At 37.2% G+C, this 19,877-nt stretch overlaps 3 protein-coding genes, 1 non-coding gene and 2 pseudogenes across 8 annotated transcripts; 2 read left to right on the top strand and 4 right to left on the bottom strand.

Annotated features, from left to right (window-relative positions):
* Positions 1-317: 317 nt before the first annotated feature.
* LOC104772102 (putative F-box/kelch-repeat protein At5g03000 pseudogene) lies at positions 318-1,681 on the bottom strand (annotated as a pseudogene).
* A 3,531-nt stretch (positions 1,682-5,212) lies between these two features.
* On the bottom strand, positions 5,213-7,859 carry LOC104768467 (uncharacterized). The gene is made up of 7 exons (XR_015593858.1): positions 7,721-7,859; positions 7,073-7,513; positions 6,737-6,928; positions 6,408-6,647; positions 6,113-6,330; positions 5,768-6,022; positions 5,213-5,653 (listed from the first exon to the last, which is right to left on the bottom strand). It is a non-coding gene; the product is annotated as an uncharacterized LOC104768467 (transcript).
* Positions 7,860-7,969: 110 nt separating this feature from the next.
* Positions 7,970-9,737, top strand: LOC104768465 (small ribosomal subunit protein uS12y). The gene is made up of 4 exons (XM_010492463.3): positions 7,970-8,495; positions 8,951-9,106; positions 9,199-9,325; positions 9,422-9,737. The coding sequence occupies exons 1-4, from the start codon at positions 8,491-8,493 to the stop codon at positions 9,560-9,562; spliced, it is 429 nt and encodes a 142-aa protein (XP_010490765.1). The 5' UTR covers positions 7,970-8,490; the 3' UTR covers positions 9,563-9,737.
* A 69-nt stretch (positions 9,738-9,806) lies between these two features.
* LOC104768466 (PWWP domain-containing protein 5 pseudogene) lies at positions 9,807-12,899 on the bottom strand (annotated as a pseudogene). Its single transcript, XR_015593857.1, has 2 exons — positions 12,333-12,899; positions 9,807-12,205 (listed from the first exon to the last, which is right to left on the bottom strand). The product of XR_015593857.1 is annotated as a PWWP domain-containing protein 5 pseudogene (transcript).
* A 36-nt stretch (positions 12,900-12,935) lies between these two features.
* LOC104768464 (putative ion channel POLLUX-like 1) lies at positions 12,936-18,210 on the top strand. Of its 4 annotated transcripts, none has more exons than XM_010492462.3 (23): positions 12,936-13,625; positions 13,817-13,872; positions 13,962-14,056; positions 14,188-14,438; positions 14,556-14,627; positions 14,712-14,784; positions 14,895-14,993; positions 15,073-15,227; positions 15,320-15,424; positions 15,529-15,615; positions 15,714-15,798; positions 15,890-16,037; positions 16,130-16,206; positions 16,308-16,550; positions 16,641-16,754; positions 16,831-16,923; positions 17,008-17,137; positions 17,220-17,296; positions 17,375-17,422; positions 17,501-17,570; positions 17,661-17,734; positions 17,822-17,932; positions 18,021-18,210. In XM_010492462.3, exons 1-23 carry the CDS (start codon positions 13,537-13,539, stop codon positions 18,120-18,122), a joined length of 2,454 nt encoding a protein of 817 aa, XP_010490764.2. In that variant the 5' UTR covers positions 12,936-13,536; the 3' UTR covers positions 18,123-18,210. The 4 variants fall into 4 exon arrangements, with proteins under 4 accessions (XP_010490764.2, XP_010490763.2, XP_087362485.1 ...); XM_010492461.3 differs by having other exon boundaries at positions 16,632-16,754; XM_087506359.1 differs by having other exon boundaries at positions 12,945-13,625; positions 15,524-15,615.
* Positions 18,197-19,875, bottom strand: LOC104772101 (F-box/LRR-repeat protein At5g02910). Its single transcript, XM_010496748.3, has 3 exons — positions 19,008-19,875; positions 18,745-18,918; positions 18,197-18,616 (listed from the first exon to the last, which is right to left on the bottom strand). The coding sequence occupies exons 1-3, from the start codon at positions 19,848-19,850 to the stop codon at positions 18,446-18,448; spliced, it is 1,188 nt and encodes a 395-aa protein (XP_010495050.1). The 5' UTR covers positions 19,851-19,875; the 3' UTR covers positions 18,197-18,445.
* Between the last annotated feature and the right edge of the window lie 2 nt (positions 19,876-19,877).

The following is a 19,877-nucleotide window of genomic DNA, read 5'->3' as shown; positions in this document are numbered from 1 at the left end:
ATGTCATATGTGCTTTGGTAAAATAAGCTAATTGAGCCTATATGTGCTTTGTAAACTAAGCTAATTGAGCCTAAATATTCGGGAAGTTTTGATATAATAAATAAAATTTAGGATAACCTCTGATATATATATATATATTTTTTTGTCAATAGGAATTTATATATCATAAATTGGTTAAATTGTAGCCAAGATGCATACACAATCATCTATATAACGCTTAACGAAGCAGAACAGAGTTCCCCTGTTTTTTTTGTTTCTTCCTCTGTTCCACATGCATTTGATGCTTGTGTTATACGCTTTGCATTAATTTTTCCCAGAAAAAGACGTTAATAGGCTCTAGATTTTAAAATTATCTCAAAACTAAAATAACATCATGCATATTGATCAATAAGTCACAATAGTAGAATGCAAAAAGAAATCAGAGGGAGAATCACATCCCTCGAAAGTAAACACAGCCTTAGACCACTCGACAAATCCCCAAAGCTCTGATCCTAAACCGCGCCTCTCGAACGATATCTCTGCGCACCAAATCTCGGTTTTACATTCCTTGGTCCAACCTAGACCTAGACGGCCAAACACCACCGACCGCCACCAAACAGTCACTCTTCTTCCTCCGTTACAATTTGCCACCGAAACAAGGTAACAAGGAAAATATGAAGTACGGGTCAGCACTCCTACAAGTCCTTCAACCCTCCTCCACCCCAAATCTTCCTCTGGATCAAACCACATTAGTTTCCCTTCGGAAACCGATATTAGACACAAAACTTTCTCTACCTCTACTAAGCAAACATCCATGGTATAAGACAAATCATCCATGGTATAAACCTTTCCCCCCATTACTAACCTACCTGGAACCACACTTTTTTGGATGGTGAGATCTTGCGTTGTGGGCAATATTGGCTTGGCTCCCAAGTTTGGGTCTTTGGATCATAAACTTCTCCCCATTTGTCGATATCGTTATACCTGCAGCCACCAATCACGTACATCTTACCGTCGATTACTTCAGCGGCTGCAGAAACTCGAGGCTGACGCATGTTTGGGAGTCTACGCCTTTGATGAGATCGACAGTCGAGAACCAACACTCTCCTGCTTCTCCTTCCCTTAACGAAGCCTCCGATTATGTAAGTCTCTGAACCAATGGAGAGAACAGTCGATGATTTGGGATGTTGATAAGGAAACAAAGGGATAGGCTTCAGTTTCTGTTGTTTGGGAAGTGGTGAAAGTGTGAACCAGCGAGTATCCGCGTTGTTCTTATTCAACTCTAAGCAGACACAGAGGTATGTCTCTGTTACCCCGATGCAGGATCGTGTGGCTTCAAGCTCAGGCGAAGCGATGAGTGATTTGAAATCCCTGGAGACCAAAGATAGAGTTGGACCATAGAATCTTGGAACACGAGCCAAACAGTTGAGAATGATGTCGGCCGGTAACGATAAAAACACTGCCGGAGGAGAGTCTGATGATTCCGTTATCTCCTTTTCGTCCGGTTGAGAATGTTGTCGTCCGGTAAGGAATAAAATAATCTCGAGACATGAGCAAAACATTGTGTTCTGTTTCTGCCTTTTTGCAAGGGTTTTAGCTTTTTAGGGTTTATGTGCTTTGATTTTTATATAGGAACCTTTTTTATTCAATTTTTTTAATTTAACACTTATTTAATTTAATTTACTCCGTAAAATCAACGCTTGTTTAGCTAAACCCTCTTTGTTAAAAATCCATTTTAAAACAAAACCTTAAGTGATTTTTAAAACAAAACCTTAAATGATTTTTTTACGTGAAAAAGAAAACAAAACAAATAAAAAAATCTTTCAAAAACAAATAATTAGAAATCTTATTATATAAACTTGGGTTTTGAAAGTTAGTCATTAACAAGATTTTGACATGTGTCAATTTATCAATCTCAGATTTTTGACATGTGTAAAAGTTAATATTTAATAGGAGAACTATGATTACAACAAAAATAAATTATTTTGTTTTTAAAATATTAATAATGTAAAAAGATAATTATCAAAAATTACAGATTTTATAAAAAAAATACAAAGATTTTTTAAATAATAATAAGGAGACTATATATATATATTTCATAAAATTCGAAATTATAATATTATTTACTTATTTTAATTTTAAATTATTAATTTTACAAAAAAGGATTAAGGATATTATACAGTTAATTATTAATTCTAAAATTTTGTAAATACTCACTTTTATATAAAGATATATTGTCTCATAATTAAATAATTTATTCAAAAACACTGCTTTCAATTTTATTTAATTAGAGTTTTTAATGGGAAGTTAATTTTTTCTTATTCTTTTAAACCAAAATTTTCTCCTACTTTCTCCTTTTTCAGATGGGAAATGGTAAGATTAATATGTTAACCCAAGAAAAATATTAATAAATGCATCTTCTTCTCCTAATACTGTATTTTAAAATTTATTGTAGTATTTTTAGATTATTTTATTTAATTTATATTTTCATCTTTGAATTATTTAAGATTCATATATTACCTTGTTTATAATATTCTATTGTTTCTTTAATTATGTCAAATTATTTGTTTTAATTTCTCAATCTTGATTGGTTGGTCATAAAGCCTTTCTTATTTTGCAAACATAATTGTTACTATTATTCATTCAATCCCAAAGGGAGATAACGAGTAGAAGCTCATCAACCTAATGGATGGATAAAATAGGCTAATCAAACACAAGTTTACAACAAACATAGATAGATAGATCGTTGTTGATAGATCCATATGAGCTTAAAGACTGTGACATCCTGATTTGCGGAAAAGGTATAAAAGAATTGATTTAGCCACATATGTCACCAAAATGCACTTATTTTTTTGGTCAAGGATCCTGAGAGAACTTTATGATTGGTGACCTTCCTGGAAGTGATTGTCGGAACTGTGCGAGTGAGGACAAAACACAAGAAAAGATCATTTGTAGATTTGTAGGGTCGGTAAACAAGTTTTTAAAGTCTCTCTGACATAACAAACCGGCCATCAAATATGGGTGGGTCCATGGGCCAGGAAAGATATAGGGCACACTTAGGAAGGCGGGCCTATGGACTGAGAGTGGACATGGGCTCACTAAGCAAGGTGGCGGTTGAGGCGTTACAGAGACAAAGCAACATCATGGTGTGTCAAAGACACTTCCACGAATACATTAGGAAATTTAACATTAGTTACTATCAAAAGATTTTGTGACGTCAAAATTTTTTTTTTACTTTCATTAGTTGTTGGAGCAAGCCATTTTAAGATAGCAAAAAAATGTGAACATATTCTCTCTACACAGAAGGAGGGCAGAGCCAAGGTTCTTTATATAGTGGAGAAGGTTGCACATAAGGTTATCTTCCCTAGGGAGGAAGATGGAGGAGGTTGGACGCAATGTTATCTCTCCAAGGGAGGAAGGCGGAGCCAAGGTTTTCTCTATGGTGGAGGAAGTGAGACGCAAGGTTCTCTTTATAAGGGATGATGGCGGAGCCGAGGTTTTCTCCATGGTGGTCATACATTATTGTGATGGTACATAATTGATTAGTATATTATGTAATATTTTTTTTTATTCAAAATATGTTTTGAGCCAACAATTTTTGTAATTAAAAAACTATGAAGAAGTGAAAGTAAAATAGTTGACTTAATGTGTTCATAAACATAGAATATAGTTAGGTTTTAAAAAGTACACTTTTAATAGTACACATACATAAAATATTTGTAAATGGATATAAATCTGTGTATTATAACAAACGTACAACACATTTTAATATATTTTTTGTTAAATTTAATTTAATTTATAAACTTTAAATCCGCACATCGGGCGGGTCCTCATCTAGTTAGTATTATAAATCTAGGCAACAATGCAAAAACAAGTTAGATTTATGGAATCTCTAACGATCAATAGATTAATCTAATGACTGGATCTAAAATCTGGTTAATTAGTCTTCACATTGCATTGTAAATTTATTATTCAAATTTCTATCATTTTAAAGATAAAATTCAATTTTTAAAATAAAAGAAAAAGTTGAGTACAATTTGTGATTTAGAAAAGAAAATTAAATTTGTGAAAATTTGAGTAAAAGCCGTAAAAAAATCAATGAGAATGAAAAAAAAAATCCTTTTAAATATAAACTATTGAAATATACTCGCTCCGTTTCAAAATATAGGATGTTTTAACTAAAGCATGCAGATTAAGAAGTCTATACTTTTAACAAGTTCAACCAATCAGAAACAATACTGCATAATATAAAATACTAAACTAATCTAAAAGTTGAATAAAAACTTGAAAATATCCTATATTGTGAAACAAAAAACTTATTTAAAACATCTTATAATTTGAAACGGAGGGAGTATTAGTTATGTAAATAAAACAAAAAGGGCCAGAAAATTACCTAGTCACGTTTGATGGGCTGGAATTGTTTTTGTTGGGCTTTTGTAGACCTAAAGCACACACGATCAACAACGAATGTGTTTACACCGGGAAAACGAATCCCCCAATCTCCGATGATCCCTCAATCTATCGCTATCATCTCCGTCACCGGAGAGTTTTTTTCTCCAACATCGTGACTTCCAAATCCTTGGATTCCGGCGACCTCTAAATCGTACGAATCGTCTCTCTCTCTCTTTCTACGGTGAGATTTGGTGATGCCCACAAGTGACAGAGATTGATATTGTCATCGATCGCATGCAAACGAAACTAAGAATGGTCTCTGTCGTCGTTTATATGAGACGTGATGCGTGTGATCTCTCTCGTCTTCTTCGTAGCTTTAACAACGATTCAGTCTTTGACTTCTGGAATGATTTAAAGAAAGGGAGAAGAAGAATCAAAGTCAAATCAAAGCGAGAGAGCCAAAGATTAGAGAGGCAAAAGAAGCAGACAGAAATCGAAGAAGAGAATAGGGAAAGAAAAAAAAAATCAGAGAAACTGCGTCTTTAACTCTTGGAGATAGGAGATGCGAGACCAGGTCTTTTATAAACAAAATATGTGTGGCCGGCCCACACAGTGTGGGACTCAAGTTTCCTTTTTTTTCTTCTTCTGACTAACCACCTAATTTAGGAAACCCTTAAGCCTAATGAGATATTTTTTCCTTTTTGTTTTTCTTTAATTTACACTTAGGGTTTGTTAAAGGGCTCGACTTTAGGTGATAAATAATCAAGCCGTTATAGACGGTTCGGGTAATTTATTTAATTAATTATTTCCATTAGTGAGCCGGCTGGTACAGTTATAGTAATAATCAGAACAAGATTAGAAACCCATTGATAAGTCAATCTTGTAACTACACCTTTGGAAATCTAAAATATAATTCTACTTGGTGTAAGTTTGTAACCTATTAACTCTAAAACACAAAAAAAAAAACAAAATGTAGTTTTTGATTTTCTATAGCTAATTTCCACCTTTTTTTTTTTTACTTCTTTACTCTTGGGTGGTTGTAGTAGTACTAAGTGTTCTTATGTGCCTCTGTTTCGACTAGAGTGTCCTTTGTTTCTTTCACTCTTTCAAGCTGGCCTTTGGGTTCTCCGAATAATGCATAGAAAATTTGTCGATGGCACTCATCGCAGAAATAGAAGTATGAGAAGTGACCTTCGTTTGGAATCTTATGTACAGTTGCTTCAGGAATCATTCTGCTGATGTAGTCACTCATTGATGGTGGAGCCACTCGATCATCCATTCCCTTTTAAAGAAACAAAAATCAAACTATGTTTAACCATACACAAGACACAAGACGGTTTGATTAACATGAACTTTTTTACTAAATATACTATGCTTTGTATGGTGCAGAACTCACCTGCCATATGTGAATGGGTTTTCGAAATCCAATTAGTTCACATTCAGCTTCACTGTACATTGACATGAGCCAAGAAAGGACACCGTTGGTTGTACATTTCTTCTGTGTTCGGAACTCGGAAAGACTAAAACCCCAGTTCGATACTTGAAGCACGGATTCTTCTACAAATGGTTTTGTGATTCCTTGACGGACGCATTCCTCCACGTTCCTTTGGTAAAAGTCTTGGAAAGTAGGGTCTTTAATCAGATGATTATCCTGAAACAAGAACAGAGTTAGCAAAATGCAACTCTCTTTTCTCTTAGACAACCTCTCGCTTAGTGATCTTACAGTGGAAAGGATTCATACCTTTTCTCCTAACGATAATGACATCCACTGATCAAGCTGATCGAGTTTACCAGAGAGAAAAGATCTACGGTAGAAGAAAGGAAGAAGAATAGGAAACCGCCGTGCTAAAAAGTACATGAATTTCCTCTTTGTTAGCCATTGCTCCCATGTTTTTACCATCTCTTCCTTAACCATGCTTGGCTCATATGGATTGATCACTGGAGCCACCATTGCAGCTCCTGTATTTTCAAAAACCCAAACCCATTGAGCAACAGGCTTGCATATTTGAAAAGCAGTATAGGAACAATGTTAATACCTGCAATTTTGTCAGGGAAGTATTTCATTGCAGCCCATGTATGCATACTACCAGTAGAGTAGCCAAGTAACCAGAATTTATCATCAATTCCAGTAGCAGCTGCAAAGTTTATCATATCTGAGGCTGATGAGCTAAGGTTTCGCCCTCGATGAGGGTCACTCTCTCCAAACCCTGGAAGATCATATGACACTAAACGGACACCATACTCCACCAGCAATGAGTTCTTCACTCCAGGTATGCCTTGATTTAAGCAAATTCCAAACATAATTAGAGGCAAACAAAACGTAAAGATAAGTAACTAAAACTGTTGGAAAAACTAATTAAAATACCTGCAAGTCGAGAGGAAAGAAAAGAATGAGGCATAACTAAAGAGTATCTTGCTCTTTCTGCTGAAACACCAAGCTCTTGGTAAGCTATATATCTACCATCTGGAAGCTGTACACGGGTGGCACCAGTAGGATGTATACGCAGTTTCTTTATCACTGGCATTTGTCTATCATGCTCTGGACTAAAACTCAATGCTGCACTTACAAAAGTTAAATATGTCAATGTAAAGACTCAAACCTTCGCACTAATAAAGAGTCTATAACAATTCAAGCTACATGTAAAACAGAACTGAGTTAACTAAACACGACCAAACCAAGACACTCTCAAAGATTGATTACCTGCGAGTGCTAAGAGGAAGACGAAGAAGATCACAGGCCAAACGTGAACCGGATCACGATCCTCAGGCAAGAACTCGTTTAGAAAGCTTAGCTTCTTGGAAACTTTAGCCGCCGGTTTCTTAAGCTTCCGTATTACGAACGAGTCCTCAGTGACCACCGTCTGCACCACAATGTCCTTGCAACCTTTGGTGAGGTCAAGAAGCATCTCTCCCCAAGATTTCATGAACCCCGTCACTTGATCTTTCAATGTCTCCCTAGGCTCGGATCCGGATCCATCTACCGACACAAAACCCGATCTCTTCGAACCGATTTCCGTTAAATCGACCGGTGCTCTGTCGTATCGTAACCCGGCGTCGACGAGACTCGCCAGCTCTTCTTGCCACGTAGGCACTCCTCTTATCTCATCCATCTACACGAACCTAAACCAGAACCAACTCTTCCCTGTATTATATAACAAACACCAGAGAGAGAGAGAGAGAGAGAGAGAGAGAGAGAGAGAGAGAGAGAGAGAAATTGGTGAGGCAAGTGACACTTTTACAAAGCGTGAAACTCAAGCTCACCCTTTAAAAAACACAAAAATTGGAATAACGAATCACATCTCTCTTTTTTTTACTAAAGAAAGCGAAAGGAGACAAAAGTTTATCTTACCAAATGATGTAGACACAGCTTAGAGACACACAAACTTTTGTGGTTGTCGATTCGAATCTTCAATTTATTCTTCAACTAAACTTTTTTTTCCTTTTTCTTTTCAATATTCTCCATCGCCTCCGCCTCCTTGATTTGACTGGCTAAGGTGAAAAACCTAAACCCCAGTCCGCCATTGACGAAATTTCTCGAGCTTCTTCTCTTTTGACTCTGTCTCTCTCTCTCTCTCTCTCTCTCTCTCTTTCTTTTTAGCTGGCAGCATTAATAAACATGGATCACTGGATCAAAATTGCCTTTTTGAAATAAACGGTTTTGATTTGTCCACGCCGGTCTAACGTGGTATTGACGGTTAAGTGGTGGGGACCGGCTGAGCCAGTGAGTGTCGTGCGGGCAGTTCACTCTTTCTTTGTTTTCTTTTGCCGGGTATAGCCGGTTTCGTAAAGATTAAGGGTTTTGCTGACGTGGCGGAAGGTGTAAGTTTGGTGGGGTAAGGTGTACGTCATCTGAACCGTCCGTTAGATCCAACGGTTTGGTGGGCATCTATAAAGAAAGAAAATGATGAAAATTGAAGGAAATTATAAAAGCCCATTATTTAGTGGGCCTATTAACTAATGGGCTAAAAAATATCATAAACAGCTCCAGCATCGCATATATTAAGGAGTCACAGCCTTCACTAGGTTTAGGGTTTTCTCAGCCGCTTCAAAGCTATCATCTGCTTGTGCTTCCTCCTGCAAACTGCTCTTTGCTTTTGATCTTCTCCTCCATCAACAAACATGGGGTATGGTTCTCCTCTCTTAGATCCTTCGTGTTTCTGTGTCATTCTTCTCTTTAGTGTTTTATTGATCTCATTTGCTTGTTGTTTCGGTGAATTAAGAGTGATTTATTCGAACGAAATGCTTGTTCATTTCTGGATATGTACGCTACTTGTTTTTTCTTTTCTTCTGTCTGGAACCACAATAGATTTATACTTAATTGTGTTAAGCGTTTGTTCTCTAGTTTTGAGCTAATCTGGAACATTAGAGTGTTATAGAACGCATATGGTGTATCATTGATATTGTGTGTTTCGTTGTGCTGTAGATATGAAATCTGGAAGTTTCTTCTTTGCAATTCTAATCTGTAATGCGAATTGATTTTGTGTCTATGAAACCGTTTACCATCTAACCAGATGTTGTATACTAAGGTTCTGTGTCGTAGTGAATACTGAACTGAACTGTTTGTGATTGTGTATTGCAGAAAGACACGTGGAATGGGAGCTGGACGCAAGCTGAAGAGACTCCGTATCAACCAGAGGTGGGCTGACAAACAGTACAAGAAGTCTCACCAGGGTAACGAATGGAAGAAGCCATTTGCTGGATCTTCTCACGCTAAGGGAATCGTTCTTGAGAAAATGTAAGTCTGCAAGGACATTGATGTTTACCTTTTTTTTTATTGAGATTGTTTAAGTGTTGATGTTGATGAGGTCCTTGTGTTTGATTATGCAGCGGTATTGAAGCTAAGCAGCCTAACTCTGCTATCCGTAAGTGTGCTAGAGTTCAGCTCATCAAGAATGGAAAGAAGATTGCTGCCTTTGTCCCCAATGATGGTTGTTTGAACTACATTGAGGAAAACGTAAGTTACATGAGATGCCTTTGTAATTCATCACACACATTCCTATGTTTCTTTCATATGTTAATCATTTCCTTGTTGATGTTTTGTTGCATGCAGGATGAGGTCTTGATTGCTGGATTTGGTCGTAAGGGTCATGCTGTGGGAGATATTCCCGGAGTTAGGTTCAAGGTCGTGAAGGTTTCTGGTGTTTCACTCTTGGCCCTCTTCAAGGAAAAGAAGGAGAAGCCAAGGTCTTAAACAACTCAAATGAAGCTTCAAGCTTTCGAAATTGGTTTTGATAGTTTCAGTTAAAAATGTCTTTGTTCTGTTCTACTCTAAGATTCAAGAACTTTTGTCTTACATTTTGAGTTTATTTGGAGTTTAGACATCGTTTTATGTTATGGTTTTCAATCAATTTGCTCTTTTAAGCCTCTTTGTCGGTTTTGTTACCAATTTTATAGTTATCGTAACCAAGTAGAAACCCGGTTGTGTTGGTCTTGAGTTAAGAATAAATTATGCAATACCAAACTTTTAATCCTAGTCTCATTCTCATAACAAGATTGTTCCTGACTTTAATTTACTCGAAATCTACTCTCAACTTTGCCTAACTAATATAATCTGATCGAACCCTGACCTCACAAAGTTAAGAGATGCCGACGATGTGTATCAAACAGTCATGTTGTTGCTCTTTTTCGCTTTGGGGCAAACATACTCGAGTTTGTAACTTAGAAGAGAAGGTCCAAAGATGCTGTATTTCCCGGTGCTGCTGAAGGCAGTCTTCGCGTCTTCGCTTCTTTTGAACAGTACTTTGGCTCTCTTGCCCTTCTTCGTGACCTTAGTCTTCGACTCATGGAGAGGTCCGTAACGGTTAAATATCTCGTTCAGCTTTGCTTCTGACGGAACCGAACCTGAATCTGCAAATTTGAGGATTAATGCATAGCGTGCTGATGAATCTGCAGAACAGTCCTTGTTACCAATTTGCTCTTTTGAGCCTGAGGCAGTGATTTCTTTATTTGCAGGTAAGATCTGCACTTCTGCAGAGTCTTTCTTATCAGAAGATTTCTCAACAATACTTCCCTTTAAGTGTAGCATTTCTTCAGGTGGACCTGAACCTGAATTCCCAATGTTGAGGATTAACGCATTAGGTGCTGAAGAATCCGCAGAACAGTCCTTTACACCAGTTTGCTCTTTGAAGCCTGAGCCAGTGATTTCTTTATTTGCAGGTAAGATCTGATCTTCTGCAGGGTCTTTCTTATCACCAGGTTCTGTCTCAGTGATACCATTATTGAGTTTACTGCAAGATAGTTCATTAATGAACATTTCAAAATCTTCATAATTCAAGGGATCAATGCTGATTGATTCGGATATCCCCGTTGAAGTTTTGGCAGTGTGAAGGCCAGGAGAAGAAGTCTTTCTTTCGGCAAGCTCTTCGTGTTTTGGCTTCTTCGTCTTCTCGTTCTCAACTTCTAATTTTGTGGTAGAATTAGAATCATCGCAAGGCCTAAGTGCAGGAGTTACAGAATTTATCTCGCTTCCCCCATCAATTCCATAACATGGTTCAGCCGCCATCTGTAGTTTATTAGCATCACCCACTGCAAAGTCATTTTCCTCATCAGAGATGTTGGACACTGAATCCTCTTTTTGTCGGTTGTTCTTGATCCTTTTCTCAGACTTACCAGATTCCAAAGACTCAACCTTACGTTTCTTCTCAGAATGCGACTTACCATCCAATATCTCAGTTGATTTGCTCCCACAGCGTTTCTTTACAATCAAATCTGACAAAGTCTTCTCCTTTGTCTCTTCATCAGTCCTATCCTCAGAATCAAACCTTTCCTTGTGTTCAGCATTATCTTTGTAATCTGTCTTTCTCTTTCTGGAAGATATCCCTTCTACTGTATTTGCTTTTGGGAGAGAAGCTGTGGATTCTATCGACTTTATAAATCTTTCATAGTCAAGGGAGTGAGAATAGTCTTTCCATTGTCGAAAAGCCAAAACCTGAGCTCGGTTTATAACAAATTTCAGCTCCTCAGTCGCATCATAGTCAGGAAAGCAAGCTAAACGCCTGACATATTCCACGAGTTTCACAGGTTCAAAGGAGTCTGCATTCGATAACTTGTCTCCACCATATCTCACCCTTGACTCCTCACGAATTCCAGCACTGACTATGTTCTGAGTCTTGAGTTTGATATAGGCTTCCTCTGAGATACAAGAGCAAGACAAACCAAACTCTACTCTCCTAGAAACCTCTTCCAAAGCACAATCAATAGCATCACGAAACTGATCAGAGTTGCTCTGCTCCTGCATTAGAGAGAAATGCTGATGAAAAGGCTTGATCCGAGATGCATTAATCCAAGCAAAAGTACAATCCCCAAAATAAGCAACCAAGATAGTTCCTTTCTTGAAGTGCTTCTTAGCAATTTTAGATGCAGCAGATGTATCAAACACTTGTCCAGGCCACCATGGATAGCTTCTTACTTTAGCCCAAACCAAATCAGAGTCAGACAGCTTCAGATTCTCGTTAACAAATACATTCTTATCCTTGCTTCCCTTAAGCAGATCTGAACCAGATGAAACCACACCAAACTTTGATTCTTTCTCACCTGAGCTATCTAGGTTTCTACTCTCACAAAAATCCACAGAGTATGCACCAGAATCAACCACATTACAGAGATTATCACCATGAGAATCCACATCCTTACCATCAAGAGCAGAGCCCGAACCTTTTCCCTCGACTACCAGATCCTGCTGAGCTTGAAAGCTCGTAGCATCAGTTAGGGTTTCAGATGAGTGAGCCACTCCGTACTCAAACCTCGACGACTTCGAGGAAAAATCAGCATTGGAGTCCGATTCGACTCCTTCTGGTTCCGTAGACATGACGACAAGCACCAACAAAAAAAATCCCTAGAGAACGAAGATAGAATCAGGAGAAATCGAGTTCCGTTAAAGCAAAGACAGTACTAATCATATAAGAGACTAAGATAATATATAATCGGAGAACAAAAAAAAAAAAAAAAAAGCGAAAACAGACCTCAGGTGGCCGTGAAGGTTTTATCTCCGGCGAAGAGAGCTTGATGTTGTTGGGTGGTGATGAAGAAATGATGACCTGAGTGAGCTAAGTTTCTCTTCTGATTTGCTGAGAGGATGTACTACGTGTACGTCATGAAACACGCCACGTGGCAGTACTTGATTTTGTCGCGACTCGTCACAGCACACAGCCACTCTCTCTATTGAGAGGTTCAAAAATATTCAAACCTTTTCTTTTCCCTCTTTTTTTCAACTTTGAATTTCTTACTTTTTTTTTTTTTTTTTTTTTTTTTTTTTGCGAGTGAAGATTCTATAAATTAGTGCTAATTGATCAATGTTTTTATCAGTAGAAAATATACATAATAAAATTCTAAGAATAATCACATTTCTTTCAGAAAATAATACACGATTTTTTTTAAAGGAAAAAAAAACATATAGATACTTTTATAAATGTCTTTGTTATTTTTGTTGTTATATGAAGAGGACATTTTAGAAGCCAATTTTGCATTCGAGGTTCATATTGTAGATGAAATTTTACAATAGGAACAAAAGGGATACTACAAATATTCGTATATTAGTAACGATATACGTTATATATATATACTGTACACATCATGTATACAAAAACGTGAATAGTGTGAGTGGGAATAAGGGAAAGTAGTTAAAAATACAAGTAAGCGATAAGGTGGTTACCATTTTGTTTTTTTCTGTTCTATTTTAGCTGGTTCATTGGATGACATTCTTTTGCGTTTGTTTTTACTCTTAGAAGAAATAAAGAAAAGAAAAAAAAACATTTATATATTTTCTAGACGCAATGCTGATTTAACGATATAGGTTGGTGTGATTCGGATTTGGGCATGTTGTTAGTATGAATTTGTTGTTGTGTGGTGTTGTCTAACTTAATGAGATTCTATAGTGATGATCGAGAACATGTCAATGTGATGGTTTATATTAGTTTGGTTGTCATACTCATATTCAAATCCGGTGTTGCCAATTTTTTTTTTTTTGTTTTGTTATTAATGAGACTATGAGTGTATGGTCCCAAAACAATTAAAAAGAAGAAAACGTGATGATGAGAATTAAAAAAAAAAAAAAAAAAAAAAAAAAAAAAAAAAAAAAAAAAACCAGCGTTTGTTTCTGTCCATATAATATATACACAAGCCACAGAGAAACAAAAATCGAAAAAATCTTAAGTATAGAGGAGAAATATGGTGGCTGTTCAGTTGTTCGCATGGAAGCCATTGATATTACCTTCACAAGCTTTGAGTAGGGGTCGATTCTCCCCTTCTTTTAACAGGTTTTTAGTTTCCTCCTTATGCTTCACACTTCTTGAAAACATACAATTGCTTGCTTGCTTGCTTAAAACCTGGTGAAGATGATGATATACATTATGCAGTTTGTGATGCTTATTGGGGCTGTGATGGTTAATTACAAAACTTGTGTCTCTCTGAAAATAGTGCTTTTCTTTCTTTCTTTTTTGTTTTGTAGGAGCTTGAGTTTACACTCTCTGCCTTTAGGTGGGATTAAGTCTTTTAGTTTCAGAGGTGAGGTTCTAAATTATTCTTCCAATTACTCTCTCTATATAACTAGACTCCTACTTGATTAGCTAATTTTATTCTTCTCTATATTACAGGGACCTTCAAAGTCAAATCTCAAAGGACAGGGGAAACAGAGCCTTCTAATAAAAACTTTGGTTTATTGAAAGATTTCAATTCCAAATTCTACAAGGTGAAGAAGCTATATAATGTATTTTAATCTCTACTGGTCGGTCTCATTGATGTGTTTGCTTTCTTAGTTTAGCTGTCGAGATGGAATCTTTATATGCTTATAATATATTATATTATCTTCTTGATATGCAGAGTCTTCCGTACAGACTTGTGATAGGATGCATCCCACTGTATGTGGTGTTGAGATTAGCCCAAAAGATATTTCAAGAGCTTCCTAATCTTATTCAGAACTCAGTGAGGGCTGGCTTGCCTTTTGCTTGTGCATCCAACTCTCTAGGCAAAAATTCTTTACTCAACTCAATTCCTTCTTCCAATGATATCAAATGGGGTATTGCAAGGTCTTCTTACCTTTTCAATACTCAGCTTGAGAAGAACATTGGCACGTATGTCGTCCTAAACCAAATACTTAATTAGTACTACTTAATTATCAAGACGATGCTCCTTCTTTGTATGTACAACAAGATGCCAACTGTTCTGATCACTATATATGGCTATTTTAGGTTATCTGTGATGCTCCTGATAGTATGCTTTTCGTTTGTTTTCATTGGGGGAATCCTATTTTTCAAATTCAGGTAACATATATTAGCTTTGTTGTCAACTTCTTGTGATTTCTTTTGCATATGGTTTCTTACTATTATTCCTTTCTTGTTGTGAAGGAAAGACTCATCCTTAGAAGACTGCCTCTGGGAGGCCTGGGCATGCCTCGTTTCCACTGATACTCATTTGGAGGTCACGATTTGCTTTTTCACAGATTTAAAGATATCAATAAGCCTCACAATATTTTCTCTTGCAACTAAATAAATGCATGCGTATATGCATGTTTTTATTGCAAACTGCAGCAAAAGACACGCTTTGAAAGACTCATTGGAGTTGTCCTTGCCATATGGGGAATAGTGTTTTACTCTCGCCTTTTAAGCACAATGACAGAACAATTTCGGGTACGTTCTTGAAATAAACACTACTGAATGTGAATGTTTAGTGGTATAAGTTATCCTGATCGATTTTTGTCTTGGGCAGTATCATATGAAAAAAGTGAGGGAAGGGGCACATGTACAAGTCCTAGAATCTGATCATATCATCATTTGTGGAATAAACAGTCATCTGCCTTTCATACTAAAGCAACTCAACAGTTATCAAGAGCATGCTGTTCGCTTAGGTACAGCCACAGCTAGGTAAATTTGGTCTCTCTCTATAGTATCTTACAATTATATTTCCCTGCTTATCTTGACTTGGCTAATCACTTTTCCTTGTTATATGCTTTCAGAAAGCAGACACTTCTGCTCATGTCTGATACTCCGAGGAAAGAGATGGACAAGCTAGCTGAGGCTTACTCCAAAGATTTTGATCATGTTGACATCCTTACAAAGAGGTGATATGCAGAAGTGAACCAGAAATAATACAGCTTCAATTCATGTTGTTATTGTTGGTTTGCATATTATTTACAGTGCTGATTTCATGCTTTTGCCAGTGCAGTTGTAGCCTTAACATGACGAATTCATTTGAGAGGGCTGCCGTCTCTATGGCCCGTGCCGTTATCATACTACCAACGAAAGGTGATCGGTAAGAACATTTTCAAGTCCCGGATAGATATTTGAGTAGTCGATGTTTTCAGTAGTGTTGTTGTAGCTCTTTCATATTTTGTTAAATCATTGTTTCAGGTATGAAGTTGATACAGACGCATTTCTTTCTGTATTAGCTCTTCAACCTATAGAAAAGATGGAATCCATCCCAACCATTGTAGAGGTAACTGAAGACTGTGCAGTGCAGCAATGGTATTATGTTTTTAGTACTGATTTGTTACCTATCTTGTGGTTCTGAAAATAAATGAATGCAGGTATCAAGCTCTAATACGTATGATCTTCTCAAGTCCATATCGGGGTTGAAAGTGGAGCCTGTTGAAAATTCTACATCCAAATTGTTTGTCCAATGCTCACGTCAAAAGGGCCTGATAAAGATTTACAGGCACCTACTAAATTACTCAAGTAGGATACTATTATATGTTCCTAACTTCATGTTTTTATATTAAGTCTGTACTCATCAAGACTGATTAGTACCAATTCTCTACTCGTTGCAGAAAATGTATTTAATCTTTGCAGCTTCCCTAATCTAACTGGGATCAAGTATAGACAATTAAGACAGGGGTTTCAGGAGGTAGGATACTGACAGTGTTTGAAGCATGTTTTTTTCTTTCATTCTTTCAATCATTTCCTTTTGGTCTGTGGCCTTTTTACAAGATGTATTCCTCATTCCAGGTTGTCGTCTGTGGCCTTTTACGAGATGGGAAAGTAAATTTCCATCCAAGTGATGACGAAGAGCTAATGGAAACCGACAAACTATTGTTTATTGCACCTCTCAAGAAGGACTTTTTATATACAGACATGAAAACTGAGGACATAACAGTAGATGAGACTAATGAGACTAAGAAGCAAGTGTTTGAGGCAAAAACTTCACGGCTAAAGAAGATCACAACGCGTCCTAGTAAGTCCTTATCAAAGGTCTGACTCTGAACTGCACCTCACAGTGCTTTGAACTATAAGATATTAGGCTTTTGAGACCTCTGATGTTCATTTAAATAGTTTAAGCAGGGATCAGATACCTTCGAAGGACCAAAAGAATCTATACTTTTGATTGGTTGGCGTGGAGATGTTGCACATATGATCAAGGAGTTTGATAATTATGTTGGTCCTGGCAGTACATTGGTGTGCCTCATATACCGTTATCTCTTTCTGGTTGACTCTCATGGAATGAGTTACTAATCATTTTCTTTACACACAGGAAATATTATCAGATGTACCGTTAGAGGACAGAAGAGGATTGGACAAGAGTATAGGTTCAGGAAAAATCAAGAACATCCAAGTTTCACATAACGTAAATTTCATTTTCACTGGAATGAACAGAATATACAGTTTCAAAATCATTGAGTTTATTGATGTTTTTTCAATCTTTTTGCAGGTTGGGAATCCTTTGGATGATGATACACTAAAGGAAACTATAATGCAGATGCAGAGCAAATATGAAAAGAGTGAAGAAGATATTCGTCTGACTATCGTTGTAATATCGGATCGAGACTTGCTTCTTGGAGGTAGGCATTCATGATTTATTCTTCTTGATTATGTCTTTGGCAATAATGATATCGAACTAACGTATAGTTTGATGTCTTTTAGATCCATCTAGAGCAGACAAACAATCTGCTTACACTCTTCTCCTCGCTGAAAGCATCTGCACCAAGCTTGGAGTTAAGGTAATGTTACTGACTAGACTAATCACATCCTAGCTACTTACATTGAATTTTCATCTTACTATATTGTTGTTTCTTTAGGTGCATAATCTAGCCTCTGAAATCGTCGACACAAAACTCGGCAAGCAGGTATTGAAAGGCTTTTTCTTTTACTGTTAGCTTCTGTACTGTTAAGTTGCTAAAACAATATATAAAAAACTATACCAGATAACAAAACTCAAGCCGTCCCTTACTTTCATAGCAGCTGAGGAAGTTATGAGCCTTGTAACAGCACAAGGTTACATTTCATCTATTGGATTTTGGTTTCATGATAACCTACCTGCAACTGCAATCTGAACAATAGTAATACTCTTTTCTTTATAATCAGTCGCTGAAAACAGCGAACTTAACGATGTATGGAAGGACATTTTGGACGCAGAGGGTGATGAGATATACGTAAAGGTTAAACAAGAAAAACACACTCTTAACTTTTATAATATTCACAAATCCTTGCGGTTTGAAAACTTTGAGTTTGTTCTAAACACACAGGACATTGAGCTGTACATGAAAGAGGGCGAGAACCCTTCATTCACAGAGCTCTCAGAGCGAGCTTGGCTAAGGAGAGAAGTTGCCATAGGCTACATAAAAGGCGGTAAAAAGGTACTGGTTTATATGACTCTGCAACAACAGACATTATTAACCCTTTTCCTCTTCACAAACTCGGTTTTGTGTTTTATTGTTGTTGCAGATAATCAATCCGGTTCCAAAGACGGAACCTCTCTCCCTCGAAATGGGAGACTCATTGATTGTTATATCAGAGCTTGAAGGAGACCAAATTATAACACTATGAAACATAATGATATTCCACATGTTATAGTTTCTCACAAATGCAAGCATCAAAGAAGATATAAGATAAATACACGATTTAAAAACTAAAATACCATTGAGTTGATAAGAGATTATAGAAAACTAAAAAATTGTTTGGTGTGAGAAAGTAAGAACCATCTAAATCATTATTTTCAAATTCAGTTGTATCAATGTAACCTCATAAAATCCAGTTGAACAAATGCATCTTGTTTATATCCAAGTCTTCCATATCCACTGCATCAATACCTTTGACCTCAAACCTTACTGGACGAACTCTAAGACTCGCAAAGCTTTCGTGCCTACCGCTCACCAATTGTACTGAGATGTATTGTCTTCACTAGTGTTTTCCAGTAGAAATTCCATGAATGAAGTCATGAGTTTCGGCTCTAAAGAAGTCGAGAAGTCCAAATCTTTTGGTATCCAGCACTGATTCTGATCCAAGCCTTTCAAATCCAAGTAGTAATTAAGATCCCAATCCTGTATAACATAAAATGTTTTCATGAATACTAAGGAAAAAAGTAAAGGACATGGTTTGTGGATTATATAATCTAATGTACAGTAGGATAAGAGAAGAGCTGAAGAGGTTCATGGTAAAGTATATATACCGATATCATCTTGCTGTTCACTAAGTCTAGTTTTAGAAACTTCACTCCAGGTGAGTTTTGTAGCAGCTTTGCTATACCAGGAATGACAGACGGAACAATCATCGTCTCAAGAGTCAAAACTTCGACTTTGAGCATCGGAAAAGGAATATCACAGAACTCGGCAAGAGATAACATCTAGCAAAAATGACCAAATGCATTCAGAACAAGAGTCTACCAACTATGCGGAAGCAACTGATTCTTCTTACAAGAACAGAGGAGCTTACCTCAAGAAAGGCAGCCCCAAAAGCAAGGTTCTTCACATTCTGCAACTTTTCAAGCATATTAAGCACATAAACTTGAGCGAGATCAGCTTTGAAATAATAACAATTTGAATAGTAGATGTTCAAGTAAGCTTCGGTTAAAGAAGAGACATCCACTAAACTACATTTCATATGAGAGTGTCTCACTCTCAAACAATGGATATGCGGCGCCACGATCGTCGTTGGTCCCTCATTATCTATATCCAATCTCTTTAGCTTCATCACTTCGCTCAGATCAAGATTCCCAATTTCATCACAGTGATGCAACGTCAAGCTTTCAAGAAGTGGTGAACCAGAGACAATCTTAGCTAAAGTTCCATCAGAGAGTTTACAAAAACTCAAAGACAAGTCCTTTAGAGATGTCCAAGACACGTGAACCGTATTGAGAACGCCAGAGTCGACAACGAGATGTTTTAAAGAGGAGCTGGTGTAGAAGGAACCAGGGAAGCTGTAGAAACAAACACAGTCATCACGGAAGTCAAGAGAAAGCTTCTCGGTGTTACGAGAAACGGCGAATTCGAGCAAGGTGATGATGTCTTGAGCCTTGCTGCTGACGCGTAGATCGAAACTCGTGATTCTTGGAGCAGAGTAGTTAGCTAGGGTTCTGTTTAACGAATCAGGGTCGGCTTCGCTGCAGTCGATGGAGAGGGTAGGTGTGTCGGACCATACATGTTTCCATCGCTTGGACAAGACGGAGGTTCTGATCACGAAATTGGTCGGAAAATGGGAGAAGATAATATGGAGAATTGCGTCCGGTAAGGCGCTGATTAAATCCATACCGCCGGCGATTGAATCTCCGGTCCCCATTCTTTAATCTTTAGTTCTTTAAAATAA

The sequence above is a fragment of the Camelina sativa genome, chromosome 20 (genome assembly GCF_030686135.1).
Source record: "Camelina sativa cultivar CO46 ecotype springtype chromosome 20, ASM3068613v1".
NCBI lineage: Eukaryota > Viridiplantae > Streptophyta > Magnoliopsida > Brassicales > Brassicaceae > Camelina > Camelina sativa.
This window is presented reverse-complemented; position numbering and strand designations above follow the sequence as displayed.

Bases quoted from the DNA above. Each gene is read 5' to 3' on its own strand.
- LOC104768465 (XM_010492463.3), top strand. The intron at 9,107-9,198 runs GTAAGTCTGCAA...TTGATTATGCAG, and splicing joins GGAATCGTTCTTGAGAAAAT to CGGTATTGAAGCTAAGCAGC. The intron at 9,326-9,421 runs GTAAGTTACATG...TGTTGCATGCAG, and splicing joins TGAACTACATTGAGGAAAAC to GATGAGGTCTTGATTGCTGG.
- LOC104768464 (XM_010492461.3), top strand. From the start codon at position 13,537: ATGGTGGCTGTTCAGTTGTTCGCATGGAAGCCATTGATATTACCTTCA. The intron at 17,138-17,219 runs GTAGGCATTCAT...GATGTCTTTTAG, and splicing joins TCGAGACTTGCTTCTTGGAG to ATCCATCTAGAGCAGACAAA. The intron at 17,297-17,374 runs GTAATGTTACTG...TTGTTTCTTTAG, and splicing joins GCACCAAGCTTGGAGTTAAG to GTGCATAATCTAGCCTCTGA.
- LOC104772101 (XM_010496748.3), bottom strand. From the start codon at position 19,850: ATGGGGACCGGAGATTCAATCGCCGGCGGTATGGATTTAATCAGCGCC. The intron at 18,919-19,007 runs GTAAGCTCCTCT...CATTTTTGCTAG, and splicing joins TTGGGGCTGCCTTTCTTGAG to ATGTTATCTCTTGCCGAGTT. The intron at 18,617-18,744 runs GTATATATACTT...TATGTTATACAG, and splicing joins TGAACAGCAAGATGATATCG to GATTGGGATCTTAATTACTA.